The sequence below is a fragment of the Scleropages formosus genome, chromosome 23 (genome assembly GCF_900964775.1).
Source record: "Scleropages formosus chromosome 23, fSclFor1.1, whole genome shotgun sequence".
Classification (NCBI taxonomy): domain Eukaryota; kingdom Metazoa; phylum Chordata; class Actinopteri; order Osteoglossiformes; family Osteoglossidae; genus Scleropages; species Scleropages formosus.
The window spans coordinates 21502845-21522377 of NC_041828.1; the positions used below are offsets into that span (position 1 = coordinate 21502845).

A 19533-nucleotide genomic window follows, 5' to 3' on the forward strand; every position below is an offset into this window, starting at 1 on the left:
TTACAAAAGAGCTGTGTCACCGTTAAACCCCCGAAAGCACCTCTTTGCTGCCAGTCATGGATAAAGGTCCTGGCAGGCATTTTTTTAAAACCAATTCTTACCTATGAAGTTATGAAAAAGAATGTCCTAAAATGCAAGCTCTTTTTGCATGATTAAGAGAAAACCTATTTAAGATTCATAAATGTGCCTTGAAAATGTATGAGCAAAACCAGTCTAACTGAGCTTAGGAGACAAGGGACTTGCCTCTGAACGGCAAAACATTTGCTCTAAAAAGAGATGCTCCGAGCAACAATGACACTGGAATTTTGTTGTTGTTTTGTGCGGGTTTATGTAAATTTCGTGCACTTTGGGAAAACCTGAAGTACAAGAGAACCTCTGAGCTTTCGTAAGACGTCGTCTGAAGAACATACAATATTTAGAATATGTTCACAATGCTGAATGAATATGCATTGAGTCTATTTGGTCTGAAATGGGAAAAGAAAACACACACACAAGGAATCCATGATTTGTGTACTTTGAGTCAGGCAGCAAACACAACACACGAAGAGAGCAGAAACACAGTTACTTACTTTTGCTGTAGATGATGCAGTTGTTCTTGTTGTCCTCCACACCCAGCCAGGTGACATCCAGCAGCCACCGTGAACCAGAACACAATGCCACCGGAACAGATGTCTTCTACATGGGTAAACACACACACACGCAACGTCAGAGTTCAGTCTCTTAAAAGTGTTTACAGTCCCAGCCTTGATCCATGAACATGTAGGGTAAGTAAGAATGTAATATTTGCTGTCAAGTTTGTTGGGAGGGGGGAGTACAGATTAAGTGAGGTCCACGAGTGGAGAAAAGGGGAGTGCACTCCAATTTGTTGCAATTGAGCCAAAAAAAAACTGACAAATGTGTTAAAAGGAGACATTTGCAAGATACCAGATTGAGCTTTTTCTGGAACATGGAAGGAATTCACCAAGCCTTGAGCTGTTGTGGGTGGAGCAAGAGGTTGGGGGACTGTCAAGGTCATGTTTTGACACAATAGAAATTACTGCAGGGTGAGACATGAATACGTGCGAATGAAGTGAAATTCAAATTATGGACTTGAAAATTTTATTTTTGATACTTACAAAGCACTTCTTACTTTGCCTTCAATTCTAAATATGTAGATATCATAGTACTCTTTCACATACTCATTTTGTGCTTTGTTTCTTGTTTCTTTCAGAATGAATAAATGAATTTTGCATGACTGCACTTCACTGGACTTGTCCCATTAAATGGAATGACAGAACAGGTACTCCCAGGCATAGGACAGCTTCATGCCACCAGAATGGGTTCACTGCAGGACACAGAGAAGGAGGCTGGCTTCACCACTGCATCTTCTGTCTCCTTGAAGGAAGCAAACAGCTGCTTGTACATGGCTTTCAGGAGTCAAACTGTTCTCTTGGCTTCAGTCAGAAACAGTTGCTGTATGTACCACTAAAGGCCTCCTTGTGGATCGCACTGGCAAATGACCAGTTCATACCAGCTGAGACCGATGGATAAAGTTGTAAGTGAGGAATCCATTTACTATAAGCTATTCAAAAAACAAAGGATGAATACAGTATATAACACCACCAGTGGTTGTTATGCAAACAAACGCTAAAGAAGGGGCTGTAACAGCTAACTGGCCAACTTGCTTCAGTAATGGACACCAGTTAGGAATCTGCCATAATCTGGAATAACATGCTTGGTATACAGACAGGTGACACAGACCCAGCTATATACCGAAATAACAGAAAACTGTTAAACCCTGGGGGGGTGCGGTGGCGCAGTGGGTTGGACCACGGTCCTGCTCTCTGGTGGGTCTGGGGTTCGAGTCCCGCTTGGGGTGCCTTGCGATGGACTGGCGTCCCATCCTGGGTGTGTCCCCTCCTCCTCTGGCCTTACGCCCTGTGTTGCCGGGTAGGCTCCGGTTCCCCGTGACCCCGTATGGGACAAGCGGTTCTGAAAATGTGTGTGTGTGTGTGTGTGTGTGTGTGTGTGTTAAACCCTGTTCCCCTGAAAGTGTACCACTTACATTTATTCATTTAGGTGACACTTACAGGAGACAGTTGGTAGTACAGTTGTTAACACTGCTGCTTTTAGAACCAAAGGTTACAGGTTCAGTTCCCACCTCTAGCTGTAGGACCCTTGAGTAAAGTACTAACCTTAAAACTGCTCCAGTAAAAATTACCCAGTTGTACACACACAAACACACACACTTCCTGAACTGCTCATCCCATACGGGGTCACAGGGAACCGGAGCCTAACCCGGCAACTCAGGGCGTAAGGCTAGAGGGGGAGGGGACACACCCAGTACGGGACGCCAGTCCGTTGCAAAGCACCCCAAGCAGGACTTGAACCCCAGACCCACTGGAGAGCAGGACCCAGTCCAACCCACTGCGCCCCCCCCCCCCCGTTGTATAAATAGGTAAATAATTGTAAGTTGCTTTGGACAAAAGAGAGTCAGCTAAATGAATACATGCAATACTTTCTTCCAAAGCAACTTACAGAGCTGAACTACATACAGTGATATCATGTTATTGGGTAATTTTTACTGCAGTAAATTAGGGTGAGTACCTTGCTCAAAGCTGCAGCAGCAGAAGGTGAGATTAGAACGAGCAACATTTGTATCTGAAGGCAGCAGCTCTAAGCACTACACTACCTGCAGCGCAGTACCATTGCTGTATGTTTGCACATAACCTGCTGATATCCTATGTGCTACATAAAATTACAAGGTACACTCATCAAAGGATCCTGGAGATGTTTTAACTATTAGCACACTTGCTTGCAATAAAAAAAATAACACACGTGTATCATGTGGGGTCTTTCTCCTCCATCTCTGTTGTACATTAGAAAAATCTGTGTAATTCTAATAACTGTAATGGGAAACTGAATTGTAAAATATCAGTTTAAGTAAAATACCTTAACAATGGCATACAGTACTTGCATGGGAATGATCTTAACTGGAAGGGGGTGCGGTGGCGCAGTGGGTTGGACTGCAGTCCTGCTCTCCGGTGGGTCTGGGGTTCAAGTCCCGCTTGGGGTGCCTTGCGGCGGACTGGCGTCCCGTCCTGGGTGTGTCCCCTTCCTCCTCCGGCCTTACGCCCTGTGTTGCCGGGTAGGCTCCGGTTCCCCGTGACCCCGTAAGGGACAAGCGGTTCTGAAAATGTGTGTGTGTGTGTGTGTGTGATCTTAACTGTTGACAAAATTGATCAGAGTGCCAAGAGAAACTGATCCTTTGATGTGCCACACATGGACAAGCCTAGCCCATAGGCATTAGTGGCCCATTTACAGGTAATACTTTAGCAGAGCTGGTTTCCATGAAATAATAAACACATATCCAGGAGATCTCTACCGCGCTGACAACAGTCACTGATAAACCATGCTGAACCAACACACGTCAAATTTCTCTGACTCTACAGTATAAATATGTTTCACTTCAGTTTTATACAAACCAAAAATTTTTGCGTATTCTTTGTTGAAAGTTACTCACAGCTACATTATTATTTGGTTATTACACAGTTTGGTGCTGTATTATTAATAAAACATGGGGCAGATTTGGCTTTGGCTTCAGTTGTACTATAGAAGTCATTCATTAACTTCAACTCAGTTTGAAGACAAAGTGTGTACATCACAGGAAAACTGTAAACACATTGACTTCATTCAATACTTTTACTTAATTGCATGCATGAGTAGAATTAAGAAAACATGGCAGCGAATCTACATTTTGGTGGAAACGCCTAAAAGCCAGCCCTCGGGATCATGGGGTGCACTGGCTCAGTGATGAGGCTGTGGTGTGGCCACCATACAGTACAAGGACTACAGGCAGACCCCGGGTTACGAACATTCAACTTACGTACAAGCCGTACTTACTAATCACCCCCTGTAAAGACTATTATATTAAAAATTTGAGCTACATACAATAATTTCTAATAACAAATGGCTGCTACTTTGCAACGCGTATCAAAAACATTGCACTTCAACAACAGTTTGTCGGCACATGAGTGCGTGAGCTCAAGGTAGGACAAATACTTCCTTCTTTTCAGTCGGACCACGTTGCTGCTAACAGTGTCTTGTGTCTGTTACTGTATTTGGCTTTAATTTTTTTTTTTTTTTTTTGTTTTTACCCTCCTAATCATGGCACCAAAGTGTAAATGTGATGCAAGTGATGGTGATGCATCAAACAGAAAGGAAAACGATCACAACTAAAATTCAAGTGGAAATAATAAAGCAAACAGAAAAAGGTGAAATGCCGAACATTGAATGCACGAACACTGGAAAAGTGAACATTAAAGTTTCTTTAATGTTTTTTATACCTACACACACACACAATCTCACTCACCTCCTTCTCCTTTCTCTCTATTATAAATACTGTAGCTACATTTATTATTATTATCATTATTATGATTACATCATTGCATTGTATAATTATTATTATTATTATTCTTATTATTATTATTATTCTTATTATTATTATTGTGTATTGTTATATTAAAGATGTCTTAGTGTTTCCGAAGTGTTTCTTTAATGTTTTTTTAATGCATAGAAAGGTACATGATACACTAAGAAAAACATTTCACTAACTGACATTAGACACAAACTGCCCCTAACGGTTCTGACTTACGTACAAATCTGACTTAAAGACAGACTGAGGAACTTGTTCGTAATCCAGGGACTGCCTGTAGTGGAGGACAGAAAGTGGCTGCACTGCAGAGCTGTTGCTGGATAGGCACAGATGCTGTTGCAGCCTTTCCTCACAAACTCTTCAAAAGACGAGTTTTTATTGTGTTAGTACAGCCAATTTAACAGACCATATTTGTCCAAAAAGGGTGGGTTTGAAATGTAAACATGATGTTCCTTTGATAATCAAAATGCTGAGCCATTAGGTGATCTAAAGGATAAAGTACATGTTGCCGAAACACAAATTCCAGTATGTGACATGGAGGTTGTCCCTGAGCCCCACTGCAGAGATCTTCCCCTCCAGCTTGACACAAGACATTCAGATGCTCAGGGATGAGGAGCTCTGACACGGAAAGCACTGTACAAGTGAAAATCAATGCCTCCTCAAGTTGCTGCAACTGGACAAATAACCCCCATTCATTTCTGCAGATGCCTAATACACACATTGCTAGATGCACAAGTCAGAGGGTAGTGGGATGGGCGTTTTTCGCTCTTTTATCTGCGGCACGCAGTAATATTAATAATTGGCCCGAACCAACCACAGAAGAATCTGTGAGGAATCTGCTCTAATTTTTTTGATGGAGGAGTTAAATCCTGTTGCAGGCAGCAGGGGAATTCAAGCCACTTGTGAGAGAGCTGGCGTAGGGTGCAGCCCCACTGACTGCTGGTTAAAAAAGGCAATGTGCGAAAGCCTCTGTGCCTCGCCTCATTAAATGGTGCTGCAGAAGAAAGAGCTGCTGTCGCCACCATAAATTAATCAATCTGGCAAATCCCAAGTGGTTGCTAATCCCCCACTGATACGCCGATCCTGTGACTTGTGCCAGAGGAGGCAGGAGAGAATGCAGCTCATGACACCGGGCTGCTGCACCTCCGGAGGCCCTTTCAGCGTGGACCTAACAGCACATGGCATGTGACAGAGCTAAGCCTGCTGGGAAGTGTCTGCCTGTTCCGAGCATGAAGGATCGCTGCTTTTGAAGATGCACAAAACACAGAGAATTTGAGCCGCCAACACATCAGTATCTGTGCATACTGTATGCTGGGCAGCAAAATGCACACTCGTGTTGCAAAATGCAAACTACGGAGCGCTGAATGATGACAAATGTTTCCTTCTGTGTTTCTATTATTACAGTCACTTTTGGATCTTAAAAATGAGGTCATGTACACATGTCAGTGCTGAACGCACAGACACCGTTTTATTAAAGAGGACGAGGGATGATGTGCTTCAGACAGCAGTGATAGTAGAGCTGCAAGATGCTTCCACATGGTGGGGAAGGGCAGCAAACAGCAGCACCGTGAGTCTTGCCGATCTTGGATCTTGGGGCCTGCCCTGCTCCCATAACCATTTCTGCATTTCTTGCAACTGGGATCAGTTCAAAGAGCTTGCCTTAGAGCAAATGTGAGGTAGGAAATAATTTGGGGGAAAATGTTTGCGTTTGCCATGGCTAGCTTAGCAGGTGGCGGCACACACTTGTTTTATTCTGATACACACTGCTCTCTTTGAAACACTATTTTTCCTGTCAAAAGACAGGGTGAAAAAATACGGTTTAAATTACTGAAGTGACTCCAGTTGGCGCTAGAGGCGTTTACCGTATGCGTTATGCATGTGCATCTTGACAGCGAATAAACTGTGCAATCATGCACAATAAGAATGAAAAGATGACATATGTTGTGCACTTACGACTCACTACATTGTGCATCTCTGCACTGGACAAGTGCCTATGGATAATGGAAAGCGGAACTGCTGAACTCATTCCTGAGCAGCGACTTCAGCCATCAAGATTAAAAATGTCACTGAAAAGTGGCGCTTAAGGAGACAGTCTCATAACCCAGACCTTATTTCAGTAGCTTGGAGTGAAGGTCAGCAAAACGTTCAGGTACACTAGAGTGCCATAAAGTAGCGCTCGATAAAACTACTGGGAAATTAGCTAAATAAAAGTCCCAGTAATAAGAGTTTGAACACAATCAGATATGGGAGCCTTGGGATAGGCACACGATGCTAAAGAAGAAACCTGATCTTCTAAAACCACGTTCTACACTACCTGGCCAAAAAAAAAAAGGCACCACCTGGATTTAACGAAGCAAATAGGTAAGAGAGTTCCACTGGATAATTACTGCAGTGATTAATATGTTTCAGCTGACAACAAGTTATTTAACCCTAACTGATACAGTGAGTAGCTTCTCATTTCTTAAAGAACCATGTCAGAAGACATATCCTGTGGTCATGGAAAAGACATATCGTGTGGTCTGTTTCAGAAGGGTCAAATTATTGGCCTGCATCAAGCAAAAAAAAAACAACAAAGGAGATTGCTGAAACTACTAAAATTGGGTTAAGAACTGTCCAAAGCATCATTAAAACCTGGAAGGATGGTAGTGAACCGTCATCTTTGAGGAAGAAATGTGGTCGGAAAAAATCTTGAATGATCATGATCGGAGAACATTTAAACCTTTGGTGAAATCAAGTCGTAAAAAAACAACAGTAGAACTCACGGCTATGTTTAATAGTGAAAGTAAGAGAATTTCCACATGCACAATGCGAAGAGAACTCAAGGGATTGGGACTAAACAGCTGTGTAGCCTTAACAAAACCACTTATCAGTGAGGCTAATCAGAAAAAAAGGCTTCAATTTGCTAGGGAGCATAAAAATTGGACTCTGGAGCAATGGAAAAAGGTCATGTGGTCTGATGAGTCTAGATTTTACCCTGTTCCAGAGTGATGGGCGCATCAGGGTAAGAAGAAAGGCGGATGAAGTGATGCACTCATCATGTCTAGTGCCTACCGTACAAGCCTGTGGGGGCAGTGGCATGATCTTCAGTTGGTCAGGTCTAGGTTCAGCAACGTTATGTGCCCAAAAAATGAGGTCAATTGACTACCTGAATATACTGAATGACTAGGTTTTTCCACCAATGGATTTTTTCTTCCCTGATGACACGTGCATATTCCAAGACGACAATGCCAGGATTCATCGGGATCAAATTGTGAAAGAGTGGTTCAGAGAGCATGAGACATCATTTTCACACATGGACTGTCCACCACTGAGTCCAGCCCTTAACCCCATTGAGAATCTTTGGGATGTGCTGGAGAATACTTTATGCAGTGGTCCAACTCTCCCATCACCAATACAAGATCTTGGCGAGAAATTAATGCAACTCTGGACGGAAATAAATGTTGTGACATTGCATAAGCTTATCGAAACAATGCCACGGCGAATGCGTTCCGTAATCAAAGCAAAAGGCGGTCCAACAAAATATTAGTTTGACTTTTTTTTTTTTGGCCAGGTAGTGTACTTCTCTGCTGATGCTCTCACCCAGAGACATTTGCATATTTTCTTACATGTTTTCACATCATCCATACAGATGAATGTTTTACTGAAGCAATATCTATCCAGAATAATACAGCAGTAAATGCATGGTATTACCAGGAGTGCAGTGGCAAACAGTATGTAGCTCCACCTTGTGATAGATACTGGGGGTTGGTGGCTGTGTGCAACTATTGAACTCCCTATTCTATCCATATGCATGAAGTGAACTTCCTATTGGATTTTAATTGCCAGAGTGTCTGATGTTTGCGCATCTCTTGCAGGCCACCCCTGCAGCAACGGGAAGCAATGGGAAGCTCTGCATTGTTACTCTCTGCACCTGCATATATATATTGGATTTGAGCAGCCAGGATTAAAGCAAGCACAGTGTGTGCTGCGGTGGCTCCATCAGCCAGCTGCTGCTCCTTGTACTGGCACAAGGGTGCTGCCACTGGCGGAGCCACAGTAGGGGCTCTCTACAGCAGCCCCGAGGGCTAAGAGCCATTGATGGGCATGGGGTGAAAGTGCGCATGGTCACCGTGGAGACAGGGAGCAGAAAGCTTTTAGGTGGACTGAGACCTACTGTATGTCGACCTCAAAGGCAGGTCACACGTGTGAGGCCACAAGATGAGAGAACCACACTTTCACACACTTTTCCTTCTCACTGTATGTGAAGCCCAAGCGTGTATCTAGAAGTGGCATCAGTTTGTATCAGTGCATTGTGCTTCAGTATGTGTCTGTCCTTATGTCCTTACCTAATATGTGTTAAGGACAAAATTAAATGTAGGGAAATGAGTATTACATGGTGTAGCATGCTGAGGCGGCCCGGGAAGGGGGCTGAGACGGGGGCAAAGCACCCACAGCTGGGCTTGATTACCTTCCCTATTTCTTCCCTGGTGCCTAGCAGTAGGGGGAAGAGACGGAGGAGGAGAGCGAATCCCGAGAGACAGAGATGAACCCAAACCCGGAGATGACGCCGGTGTCCAGACCGACCTGAGGCTCCCTGCCCCGCTGACCCGCACAAAGCCCCATCCTACTTGTTCCCTGGCCCCCCTTTTCCATCCCCTTCCTTCTCCCCGCACTAAGAGCAAATAAAACCCCTCACAGACGGGCACTGCACCTCTTGTTTCCATCTTCGTCTCTTACACATGGATATCAAATCAGTTCAGTTTCTCAGTTCATAACACAAGGTGTGTGGTATAGAGAAAGAAATGAGCACAAACAAGGAAGGGCACTGGCCAGTACTGCCATCAGAAAAGAAGACAAAGGCAACACTCAGAAAGAAAAGTACATACATATGTAAACTCCAGCTTCATGCAACGTATAGAAAAAGGGAATGGCTTTTGAAGTGATATTAGTGCCGTGTTTGAAGCAATGGGAAGCTCTGCACTGTCACTCTCTGCACCTGCATGGTGCAGAGGATTTGCATTGGATTTGAGCAGCCAGGAGAAAAGCAAGCACAGCCTCCAGCTGTGTAGCCTTAACAAAGACTCCCAGGAGGCTTCTGGGAGTGGTACAAAGAAGACGCAATAAAAAAACATTTCTGAGAAGCAAAGTCTACCAAGGCAGGTGTGTGACACTGACCTAGTGCACAGTAGCAGTGTGCTTCTTTCACTTTTGTCTACAGTGATCTTTACTGCGCAGCGCTCGTGTCACTGTGAGAGTAGTGAAGGATGATGATGATGATAACGATGACCTCATCCATACACACTGTTTTCGGTGTACAAAGGTGAATGCTGTCAGGTGTGATGGAGTCAGAGATGTAGGGTGCAACACTGGCCCTGCTGTGCGTGAAGGTGTGTTGTGTGTACATGTGTGTTCCTTCCAACAGAGCACCACATCTACTAAGTGAGGGACACCTGGTACCATAATGGTTAGAGCTGCTGCCTTTGAACCCAAAGTTTCCAGGTTTGAATCTCAACCTCTAGCTGTAGCACTCTTGGCTAACATGAATTGCTCCAGTAAAATCTTCCCAGATGTATGATTGGGTAAATAACTGTAAGCAACTTAACACTGTATCTTATATTAGAGATAAGTGTCAGCTAAATGTAACAAAGCCCTGGTGAAACTAGAGCGCTAACCTGCACTCCAGTGTTTTTGGAACACATGACAAAGCTGTATGGAGATCTTTTTGATGGAAACCCTCACACACCACACTCACAAAGACCTCTCAGACCCACAGCAGCTTCATGATTACAGCCGTACGTCTACAAGTTCTGTTCAATTTTAACTTTCCTGACTCATGTCAACCGTACAAGACTAATTTGCTGCCAGGCATCAGGTCACACACACCCTCTGCGTATGTGAATGTGGCAACACGTGTGTGTGTGTATGTGTTGCTCTGCTCTCCAGTCTCCAGCCATGTTGAATCCCGACTCCCTTATCAGGCAGCTCCAGGCCTGCAGTCAGCTCCGAACTCACTGACAGCCAGTGCAACAATAGGCCTGCCGTACTGCAGCGGAGTGCCATGGTTCCAGTCGGGGTGCTGCCATAGGCACAGATTAGAGAGCACGAGCTCACACACACACACACACACACACACACACACACACACACACACACACACACACACACACACGGCAGCTCTGGAAACAAAACATTTCTCACACTGCCTCCTCTTGATTAATGAAATGATGACAATAAGAAAAATATCGTTTCCACAGAAAAATCTGCCAGGACTTGGAGCTGAAAGGGTTCTTTGAAAGGGGTCATGGAGGTCAAGGTCTTATCACAGGGATGGCACGAAGTGCTAACGCTAAAGCCAACGTGAAGCACAGGTGCTAGGGGAGTGGAGTGCAGCAGGACAGCTTCATGTGATTGTGCTCAAGAAGCACTTAAAATAGGCCATTTTTCCATAGCTCTGGAAAAGACATTTCATAAGAGCAGCGTTCTTAACATACAGGGAGGGAGGGAGCACACTGCTGGGAACACTTGGTCTCTAGTGACAGCATTAGGACATCTGTTAATTCACAATGTTTAATGTGTCAACAAATAGAACAAGGCAGCATTGCCTTCCATCCAAAGCCATTTGTTCCAGAAGGTCCATGTGTAAGATGGGTTTGGAATCCTATAACCCATTGCCACTTTTTCTAAGAGAAAACTTTTAATCTTTTCCCGGAATTGCACAAGTGATAAAAATGGCCGAAGTATACACAATCATTAACAGCTGTACTCTAAACTTCATCAATAACGTCTTTCTCATCCAACCTGCTGTTTGCGTTAAGAAGGTTATTAAGGTGCTACAGTATGTTGCCATGAAAACTATTTGCCCCTTTCCAATATTCTTTGTTTTTGCAGCTTTTTTACCTTCAGTTTGGTCACATTTCTCCAGTGCTCGAAGTAAATAAGGGGTGTACCCCCCTGAGCCTTGTGAAGTAGACTCCAGACCAGTGCCACACTGCTCGGGACAAGCATTTATTGACTTCAGATGGATAGATGGATGGATGGATGGATGGATGGATGGAAAGTAGGAAATAAAGGAAGCCCAAAACAGAAAATGTCATATCTGTGTTGTTCTTCTGCCAAAAGTAACTGCTACACAACTTTGACAAACCTATTCAAGGGGGCAATTAAGAAGTACTATATGCTAAACGAAAATATGTCAATTTGAACAAGAGGACACCTTAGTGCTTCCAAGAGAAACTGAGTATGCGGAGCCCCTCTGGGCTCAGCGTATTTATGAGCTCTTAGCACAGGGTAAGCACAAGGCAGCACTTATGATGTGCAATAGCTATGTTAGCGCACTGGCTGAAGCTTTGGCACAACTTAAATTTAAACTGTATTTGCGAGTAAATAAATACTTAGTGAATACTTCTCAAAAAAGGGCATAAGAGCAAAAACTAACCTGGAAGTTTGTAAGCAGGGGACCCTGTACATTTAGTTTGATGAGATTCAAAGGACAATGCTATGGATATTCTCTCAGCAGTAAATTACTTCATTTTACTATTTTATGGAAAGAATAGTTCAGGGACTTTCAATGGTTCATTTGTGAGCTGTTTAAGGAATTTATATGTGTACTAAACAATCAATAATGACAAATGAAAGTGGAAAATAGAAGAGTGAACCATGTGCTCAGTTTTTCAGTAGCTCGACTACGGCCTTTCATTATGTCGTACCATAAAAAAATAAGTGGGTAATACAGTTATACAGCATGTTGTATGGTAGGTTACAGTTGTCATAACAACTTTGTGTACATGAGCCTTTCTAACAGAACCAATAATGTACTTCGCTGGAATCACAGACTCGATGCGCTGCACTGGGAGATCAATTATCATGTATTCTCACTTGTACACTGGCACTTGTACCTATAATTCTGCTATTCCTTGGATGCATTAATAGTTAAAAAATGTAAATGTGTTACAGAACAAGACTTTTGGTTCAAAGTGGCAAACCTACATTGTGACAAACATTTCACAAACATTTTATTAAGCTCATGACTTTTAGCTAAAGGGAGGCTGTCGCTGAAAACCTCGGGCACAGAAGTTCAATTAAAAAAGGGAAAGGTGTTTATAGAGAACAGAGAGGAAGTTGCCAGGCAGGGTAACCACTAACCCTAGAGCAGCTGATTCTGCTACAGAGCAGTTATGCCCATAAATAAATGGGTCAAATTTGCATATGAGTTTTGAAGAATGCCTTTTCTGTAGCAGCCGAGGTGATTGTGCCTACCTTCACAAAGAACAAAAAGGCATTTCTTCAGCTTTTACGTTCAATGTTTGGAAAAGTGATTGTAAAAAAGCACGGAAAGACATATGGTTTGACTGATCGATTAATAAATTGATTAATCGATTGGTGGATTGACTGGCTCAGATGAGCTGCTAAGGTGTTGGACTGATCATTTCCACCTGCAGCCTGAACATCATGTTTCCCAGTGGTTTTGTTTTGCGGAGCACAACAACAGAATGCTGCACGTCAGCAGGGGCACAAAGAGCCTCTGAAAGGAACCATTTGTACTGAATAAACAGGGCCCATTTCTCCATCAGCTTGTAAGACTTCCAAGATTTGCACTGTGCAGTTGGGTCTTTCACTGTCATGCATGATTACAGCGGTCCTATCTCTATATAAAATCAGTTGAAGGCATAATTTCTTATTCAACATATTCTTTCCAGTAAATAAAAACCTTATATATATTGGAAAAAGGTGTATGGTTTCACAGATTCAGGGGCCAGGGCCTGAAGAAATCATACATGAGCTACTGGACATTTTTGTATCCTTAATATTAAAACTGCACCAGCATTCATTACACTAAGTCATCCTTTCACCTGCCATTGGTACTCTCCTTTCTAAATGTCACTTTAAACTTTGATTTAGGCCAAGCAAACAAACAAAACCAAAGTTTGCACAGAATAAAAATCTGCAATGTGCTTCCAATAATTTATATTTTAAATGTCATAAGAAAAGACTTTTCTCAAAGTTGGGTGACTAACAAACAATATTCAAAAGACAAAAGACAACATGATAAATTATATTTTTAGAACTTAAAAAAATGGCCAAACACAGCAGGTGTCAAAAAATGTGGCCAATGTCATCAAAAACCAGTTTTTTTTCCTCCAACAGAATAAATGGTATATTTGTTACATTTTTAATAAGGAACCTGTTAATGAAGCAAAAGCAGAATTGGACATCAAATGCTGACAGTTTCCCTCCCAGTAGATCAGTGAGGTCAAGCCATATTTTAGCAGTTAAAGAATTTAACGAGGAAGTTTTAAATGAGCAAGACAAACTGGAAAGTCTGTTGAGAACAGCATCAAATATAATAGATGGCAACCTTACTGAATCTCAGTCTGGACCAAAGTCAAAATGCACCAATTACACAATTTAGTTATAAAATGCACAGATTAAAGAGTTAAAATGGATGCACTTGAAAGTCTTTCGCTAGGCCAATTTGATTCAAGAACAGTCAACTATAGGGGCTTGGTTTGCAACAGGGCATCCTGGGAATTTTTTTTCTCCCTCCTGTTAAATTGGCTTTTCTATGCTCGGCTGTGCTTGTGCAGGCAACTCTCTTGTGATGAATACAAAAGTGGAAAGTGGAAACACTTTTGAAGAAAGTTGAGCAGCATGAAAAATTAATGATCTCAACCATCTGCTAAGAAATTTCCAAAGACAATAAGAGTACGAAGGCAGTGAGCAAGATCGGCCGCAGTTGAAGCCACGGACATGCAGAACGAAGGAGAACAGCGCTGGTGACCTACCACGGCCCCTCCGTCTGGGCTCACCTCCATCTTCCCCTCGAAAGGCCCCCATGTCGTGCCCACTGGGAGTGCTTGTCGGCTGTGGATCTGCCGCTCTCCGTCTTTCAGGAGGACCTCGAGCTCTCCTGAAACCAAGCGCAGATGACACCCAGTGGGAACGAGCCCACGCGTAGAGAACATGTACGAACAATTGTACGTCTCACTTCAAATCATGTGCCATTTTTTTGGTGCAGTTCATGGCGGTGTGGCCACAGGCCGTTGCAAATCTCATGTTCCACTTCAATATTTATACTGTACATATAGTATAAGCAAGCTGAAAAGACATTAGACACAAAGCGATGTTGTCACAAAACACAGACACGTCCCTTGAAAGCGCCGAGACAATGCAAGCAGATGCCACAGCTTTTCATGCTGAGTGCACAACGACTTTGTACACCGCGCTCAAGTCTTACTTGAACTCTCACTAATTAACTGCATGATGGCATCTCACTTGCAACTCCAAGAGCCTCCGCTGCCTCTGTTGCCTTGACAACAGGGTGTTTGCAGTGAGAAAAGCCACTGTGCCCTTTGTAGGATGAGTGGTCTTCTCAGTGTAGTGTTTATGCACTGGGTGACTGTATGTCAACAGATCATGGCACCATCATTTCTTTACATTTCTCCGTGACTTACGGTACCAGACACTTTTATCGAAATGGACATACATAGACTACACTTTTATGTTATGCTCTTTAATATGACGAGCTACCACGCTGAAGTATCTTTGCTTGCGTTCTTTGCTTGAGGACAAAACAGAGGATCCTCCAGCTGGGATTTTAACATCCCAGTCCAGTTTCCAGTCTAGTTTCCTGACAGTCGTGGTATGCCAACATTTGCCACTGAAAGACAACAAGCTCTCTACCTCACTCACAAAAAGGTAGTCCAGAAATAAGTTGAAAGAGAATACAGTAGTTAAACTTTCATTTCATTTCATTTATATACACTGTACAGAAGGAAACTACACCGTTGGTGCTCTGCCAGGCAAAAACGAATAAAAACTCCATTTTGTTTGCAGCAAACACAATATGTTACAGAACAGCCCCCTAAATACACTGAACGTGTAAAAGCACCGCTAAGCAAAGTGCCAGTTGGAATGGCCCCATGAGTGACACTTTGGCACAGGCTGGGAACGAGCATGTGTGTCCCCAGCCCAGTGCTCACACGCGTCCCCACCCAAACAGCCCATCCTGTCACCATGACAAATGTCACAACATCACGGCAGTGTGCCTCTGCTTTACTTCTTACATCATAGTTTAATTCCCATGTTCAATGTTCAAATGACAACGAAATCTTTGAGTCATCCTTTCACGGGAAACAAACAAAGAGTGGAGCACTGCAACTTCAACCTCTCCAAAAAAACAAAATGTGTGTGTCTGCAGTTGAGGGCTGTGAGAACAAGGTCTGCCACCTGTTCTGAATGAAGAGAAGACAATATAGTTTGCAAATCAAGCCTTCAGCTTCTCCTTTGTAATCCTTCATAGAACTTAATACCCGCAGTTACCAACACTGTTTCTTCTATGAAAGACAAAAATGCACAGCTTCACAACAATTACTCAGTAAACACAACAATTGTTCTCGGAGATGTATGTCGCTTTGGAGAAAAGCATCTGCTAAATGAATCAATGTAAATGTGTAAATGAACATATTTTATATGTTTAAACATTTTAGCAAGTAGCCCAAACCTGTTTCAAACAATGTATGTACTGTAAGTTGGTCAAGTGCTAGAGCTGGGAAATTGTAGGTATGTATCTTGAAAGAGTAGGGGGTGCGGTGGTGCAGTAAGTTGGACCAGGTCCTGCTCTCTAGTGGGTCTGGGGTTCAAATCCCGCTTGGGGTGCTTTGCGACGGACTAGCATCCTGTCCTGAGTGCATCCCCTCCCCCTCCGGCCTTACACCCTGAGTTGCCGGTTTAGGCTCCGGTTCCCCGCAACCCCGTATGGGACAAGCGGTTCTGAAAATGTGTGTGTGTGTGTATCTTGAAAGATTCACTGTTCTTTTCTATCAGTTCTTTTGATAAAACTGGCATCAAAATCTGTGTAAACCAATACAACACAGACCTCTTGGAGCAAAGTGGGATGTTCTGCATCCTCCATCAGCGTTGTCTCAACTTAAAAAAGATCTGCGATATAAAACGTCAAGGTTGAATGAGAAATATCAGTGTTGAGATGAGAGTGTGATGAAGTCAAACTCTCAGCATCTCTCCACTGAGCTGCTGTCAAATGGGGTGAAAAAGAACTCATCAGTTATGCTGAAAGATGTGGGGGACCCACCACACCACACAGAGTCTTGTTATAAAGCAAAGAGGGATCTTTTTTTCCATTCACTTAGAGATGACAAGCAGAAGAATCCTCTGGCTTGGACCTCTAGTCTCTGGGACAGCCTGCCAGTAGGCTCTCAAATGTACCAAAAGATTCATGTTCTGCCTCGGAAACTTGGAAAAACCAGGTGTGGGTGCATTTCATGATGAGCAAAATTCATCTGAAATTGGCCTGTCAGTTGTATTTTGTTGAAGTCAACATTCCAAAATGTATGTAATGAAACTTTGGAAAGTGAACAAAATTATATGGATCTCTTCTTGCCCAGTCTAAGCCAACTGTGCACACAGACAAACTGAAATGTGTAGTTCGACCTCAAGCTCTGAACTAGCTTTGAAAGCAATGCTGGAAGATGAAATAACAACATCCAACATTCAGTCTCTGGACAACAAACTGGACGATCTCAGAGGACGACTTAAATTCTGAAGAGACCTACGGAACTGCTGTGTTTTCTGCTATACGGAGACATGGCTCACTGCCAGCACGCTGGACCACACGGTCCAGCCCAAGGGCTTCTCAATCTACCGCGCAGATCGGACTGATTCATCGGGGAAAGAAAGAAGAGGAGGTATATGTCTTCTTATTAACAACGCATGGTGTACGAATGTGGAAGTGATTTCACAGAACTGCACTCCAGGCCTTGAATACCTTTTGATCAAATTCCGACCGTTCTACGTGCACAGGGAGTTCTCGGCTGTGCTCATGGCAGCAGTTTACATCCCACCCCAAGAGAACACACACAGCGCTCTGAATGAACTGTACCATGTCATCACTAAGTACGAGAATAAGCACCCAGATGGCCTGTTCATTATCTCTGGCGACTTTAACCCAGCTGACTTCAGGAATGTGTACCCAAAATACCATCAGCACATCTCCTGCCCACCAGAGGCTCAAACACCTTCGGCCACTGCTACACTTCACACAAAGGCGCATACCACTCACTACTGTGTCTGCATAGCCCATAAAACAGTCTGCTCATTCCCCAACCAAAAACCGTGGGTTACCGCCGAAATCCAAAATAAGATTCGTGCGTGAACCTGCACGTTTCAATCTGGAGATACGGGCGCGTACAAGAAGTGTAAGTACAAGCTCCGCAAAGCCATCGCCAGCACGAAACGGGAATACAGCAGGAAGGCAGAGAGTTTAACTGCACTCAAGATGCACATAGGTTGTGGCAGGGACCTGACGGACATTGACAGGTGTCGCTGCGTCTCTCCCTGACGAACTGAACGCGTTTTACGGCCGTTTCGAGCTCGCAAACGAGAATCCCCAGTTCGAGCTCCCGCAGCGCTGCATGACTCCAGTCTCACTGTCTCTGTGGCACAAGTGAGAGAAACTTTTAACCAAGTCAACACCTGCAAAGCTGGTGGTGCGGACAGAATTTCAGGGCGAGTTTTAAAAACATGCAGTTAGCAACTGGCTGCTGTCTTAACGGACATATTTAACACCTCTTTAAAAAGCTCAACTGTACCCACCTGCTTCAAAAACACCACCATTATCCTCGTTCCTAAGAAAAACAAAGTGAGCTGCCTTAATGACTATCGCCCAGTGGCACTAACTCCCATTGCAATGAAATGCTTTGAGAGGCTGGTACTGGGACACATTAAGGACATCATTTCAGACACTTTGAACCCACTGCAGTTTGCCTACCGCCGCAACAGATTAACTGACGATGCAATATCACACACACTTCACACCACTCTGCCTCACCTGGCCAATAAAAACTGCTATGCAAGGCTATTATTTGTGGACTATAGCTCGGCATTTAACACTCATCCCGACCAAACTGATCCACAAACTAGTAGGTCTGGGACTGAGTGCCACATTGTACAACTGGATCCTGGATTTCCTCACCAACAGACCCCAGCATGTGCGGACTGGCAGAAACACCTCCTCCCCACTGACCCTCAACACTGGCACTCCACAGGGAAGCGTCCTGAGCCCGGTGCTGTATTCTTTATTCACACATGACTGTGTGGCCAGGCACAGCTCAAACACCATCATAAAGTTTGCTGACGATACCACCATTGTGGGTCTGATCACCAACAACGATGAGGCGGCCTACAGAGAGGAGGTGAGGCTCCTGGCAGAGTGGTGCCAGGACAACAACCTGTCTCTCAATGTCAGTAAAACTAAGGAGCTGATGATTGACTTCAGGAAACAGGATATGGCTCATGCACCCATCTACATAGGAGGGGACATTGTAGAGAGGGTCAACAGCTTCAAATTCCTAGGGGTCACCATCACTGCCAAACTCACATGGACTGAGCACACAGCATCAACCATCAAAAAGGCCCATCAACGCCTCCACTTCCTCAGGCGTCTGAAGAAATCCAGGATGTCCACTACAGTCCTCACCACTTTCTACAGGCGTGCTGTGGAGTCCTTTCTCACAGGGTGTATTACATCCTGGTGTGGCAGTTGCTCCATACAGGACAAGAAGGCCCTACAGAGGGTGGTCAAAACAGCTCAGGAAATCATCGGCACACAGCTACCAGCAGTCCAGGACACCTACACCAAACACTGCCACAGAAAGACGATGCGCATCATGAAATATCACAGTCACCCCGCACGGGCACTTTTCTCTTTTCTGCCGTCTGGAAGGCAGCTCAGGTCTATTCAAACCCACACTGCTAGGTACAGGAACAGCATTTACCCCACTGCTGTAAGAGTATAGAACACTCACCAATGTGCCACCTTTTGTAACTAGAGTTGGACTGCTCCTTCCAAGCACATTGGTAGATTAACACTGTTACTTTAAGCATTCTCATGTTCTGAGTTCTCTGGCTGTCTATTGTTTTTCATTATTATTGTTACTGTTATTTATTGTTATTGTTTATTAGCACGAATGACTGTCAGTAGCAGGGGGCGCGGTGGCGCAGTGGGTTGGACCAGGTCCTACTCTCCAGTGGGTCTGGGGTTTGAGTCCTGCTAACGGACTGGTGTCCGATCCTGGGTGTGTCCCCTCTCCCTCCAGCCTTGCACTCTGTGTTGTTGGGTTAGGTTC

At 44.0% G+C, this 19533-nt stretch overlaps 1 protein-coding gene across 1 annotated transcript in view; it reads right to left on the bottom strand.

The window, feature by feature from the left end:
- The window catches only part of zfpm2b (zinc finger protein, FOG family member 2b), a 107779-nt gene that overhangs the window by 41710 nt on the left and 46536 nt on the right, over positions 1-19533 (bottom strand). Inside the window, exons 5-6 of the mRNA XM_018741457.2 lie at positions 14176-14300; positions 570-675 (exon numbers count right to left, since the gene is read on the bottom strand). Coding sequence (XP_018596973.2) covers positions 570-675; positions 14176-14300 — 231 coding nt within the window. The remainder of the gene's footprint in view (positions 1-569; positions 676-14175; positions 14301-19533) is intronic.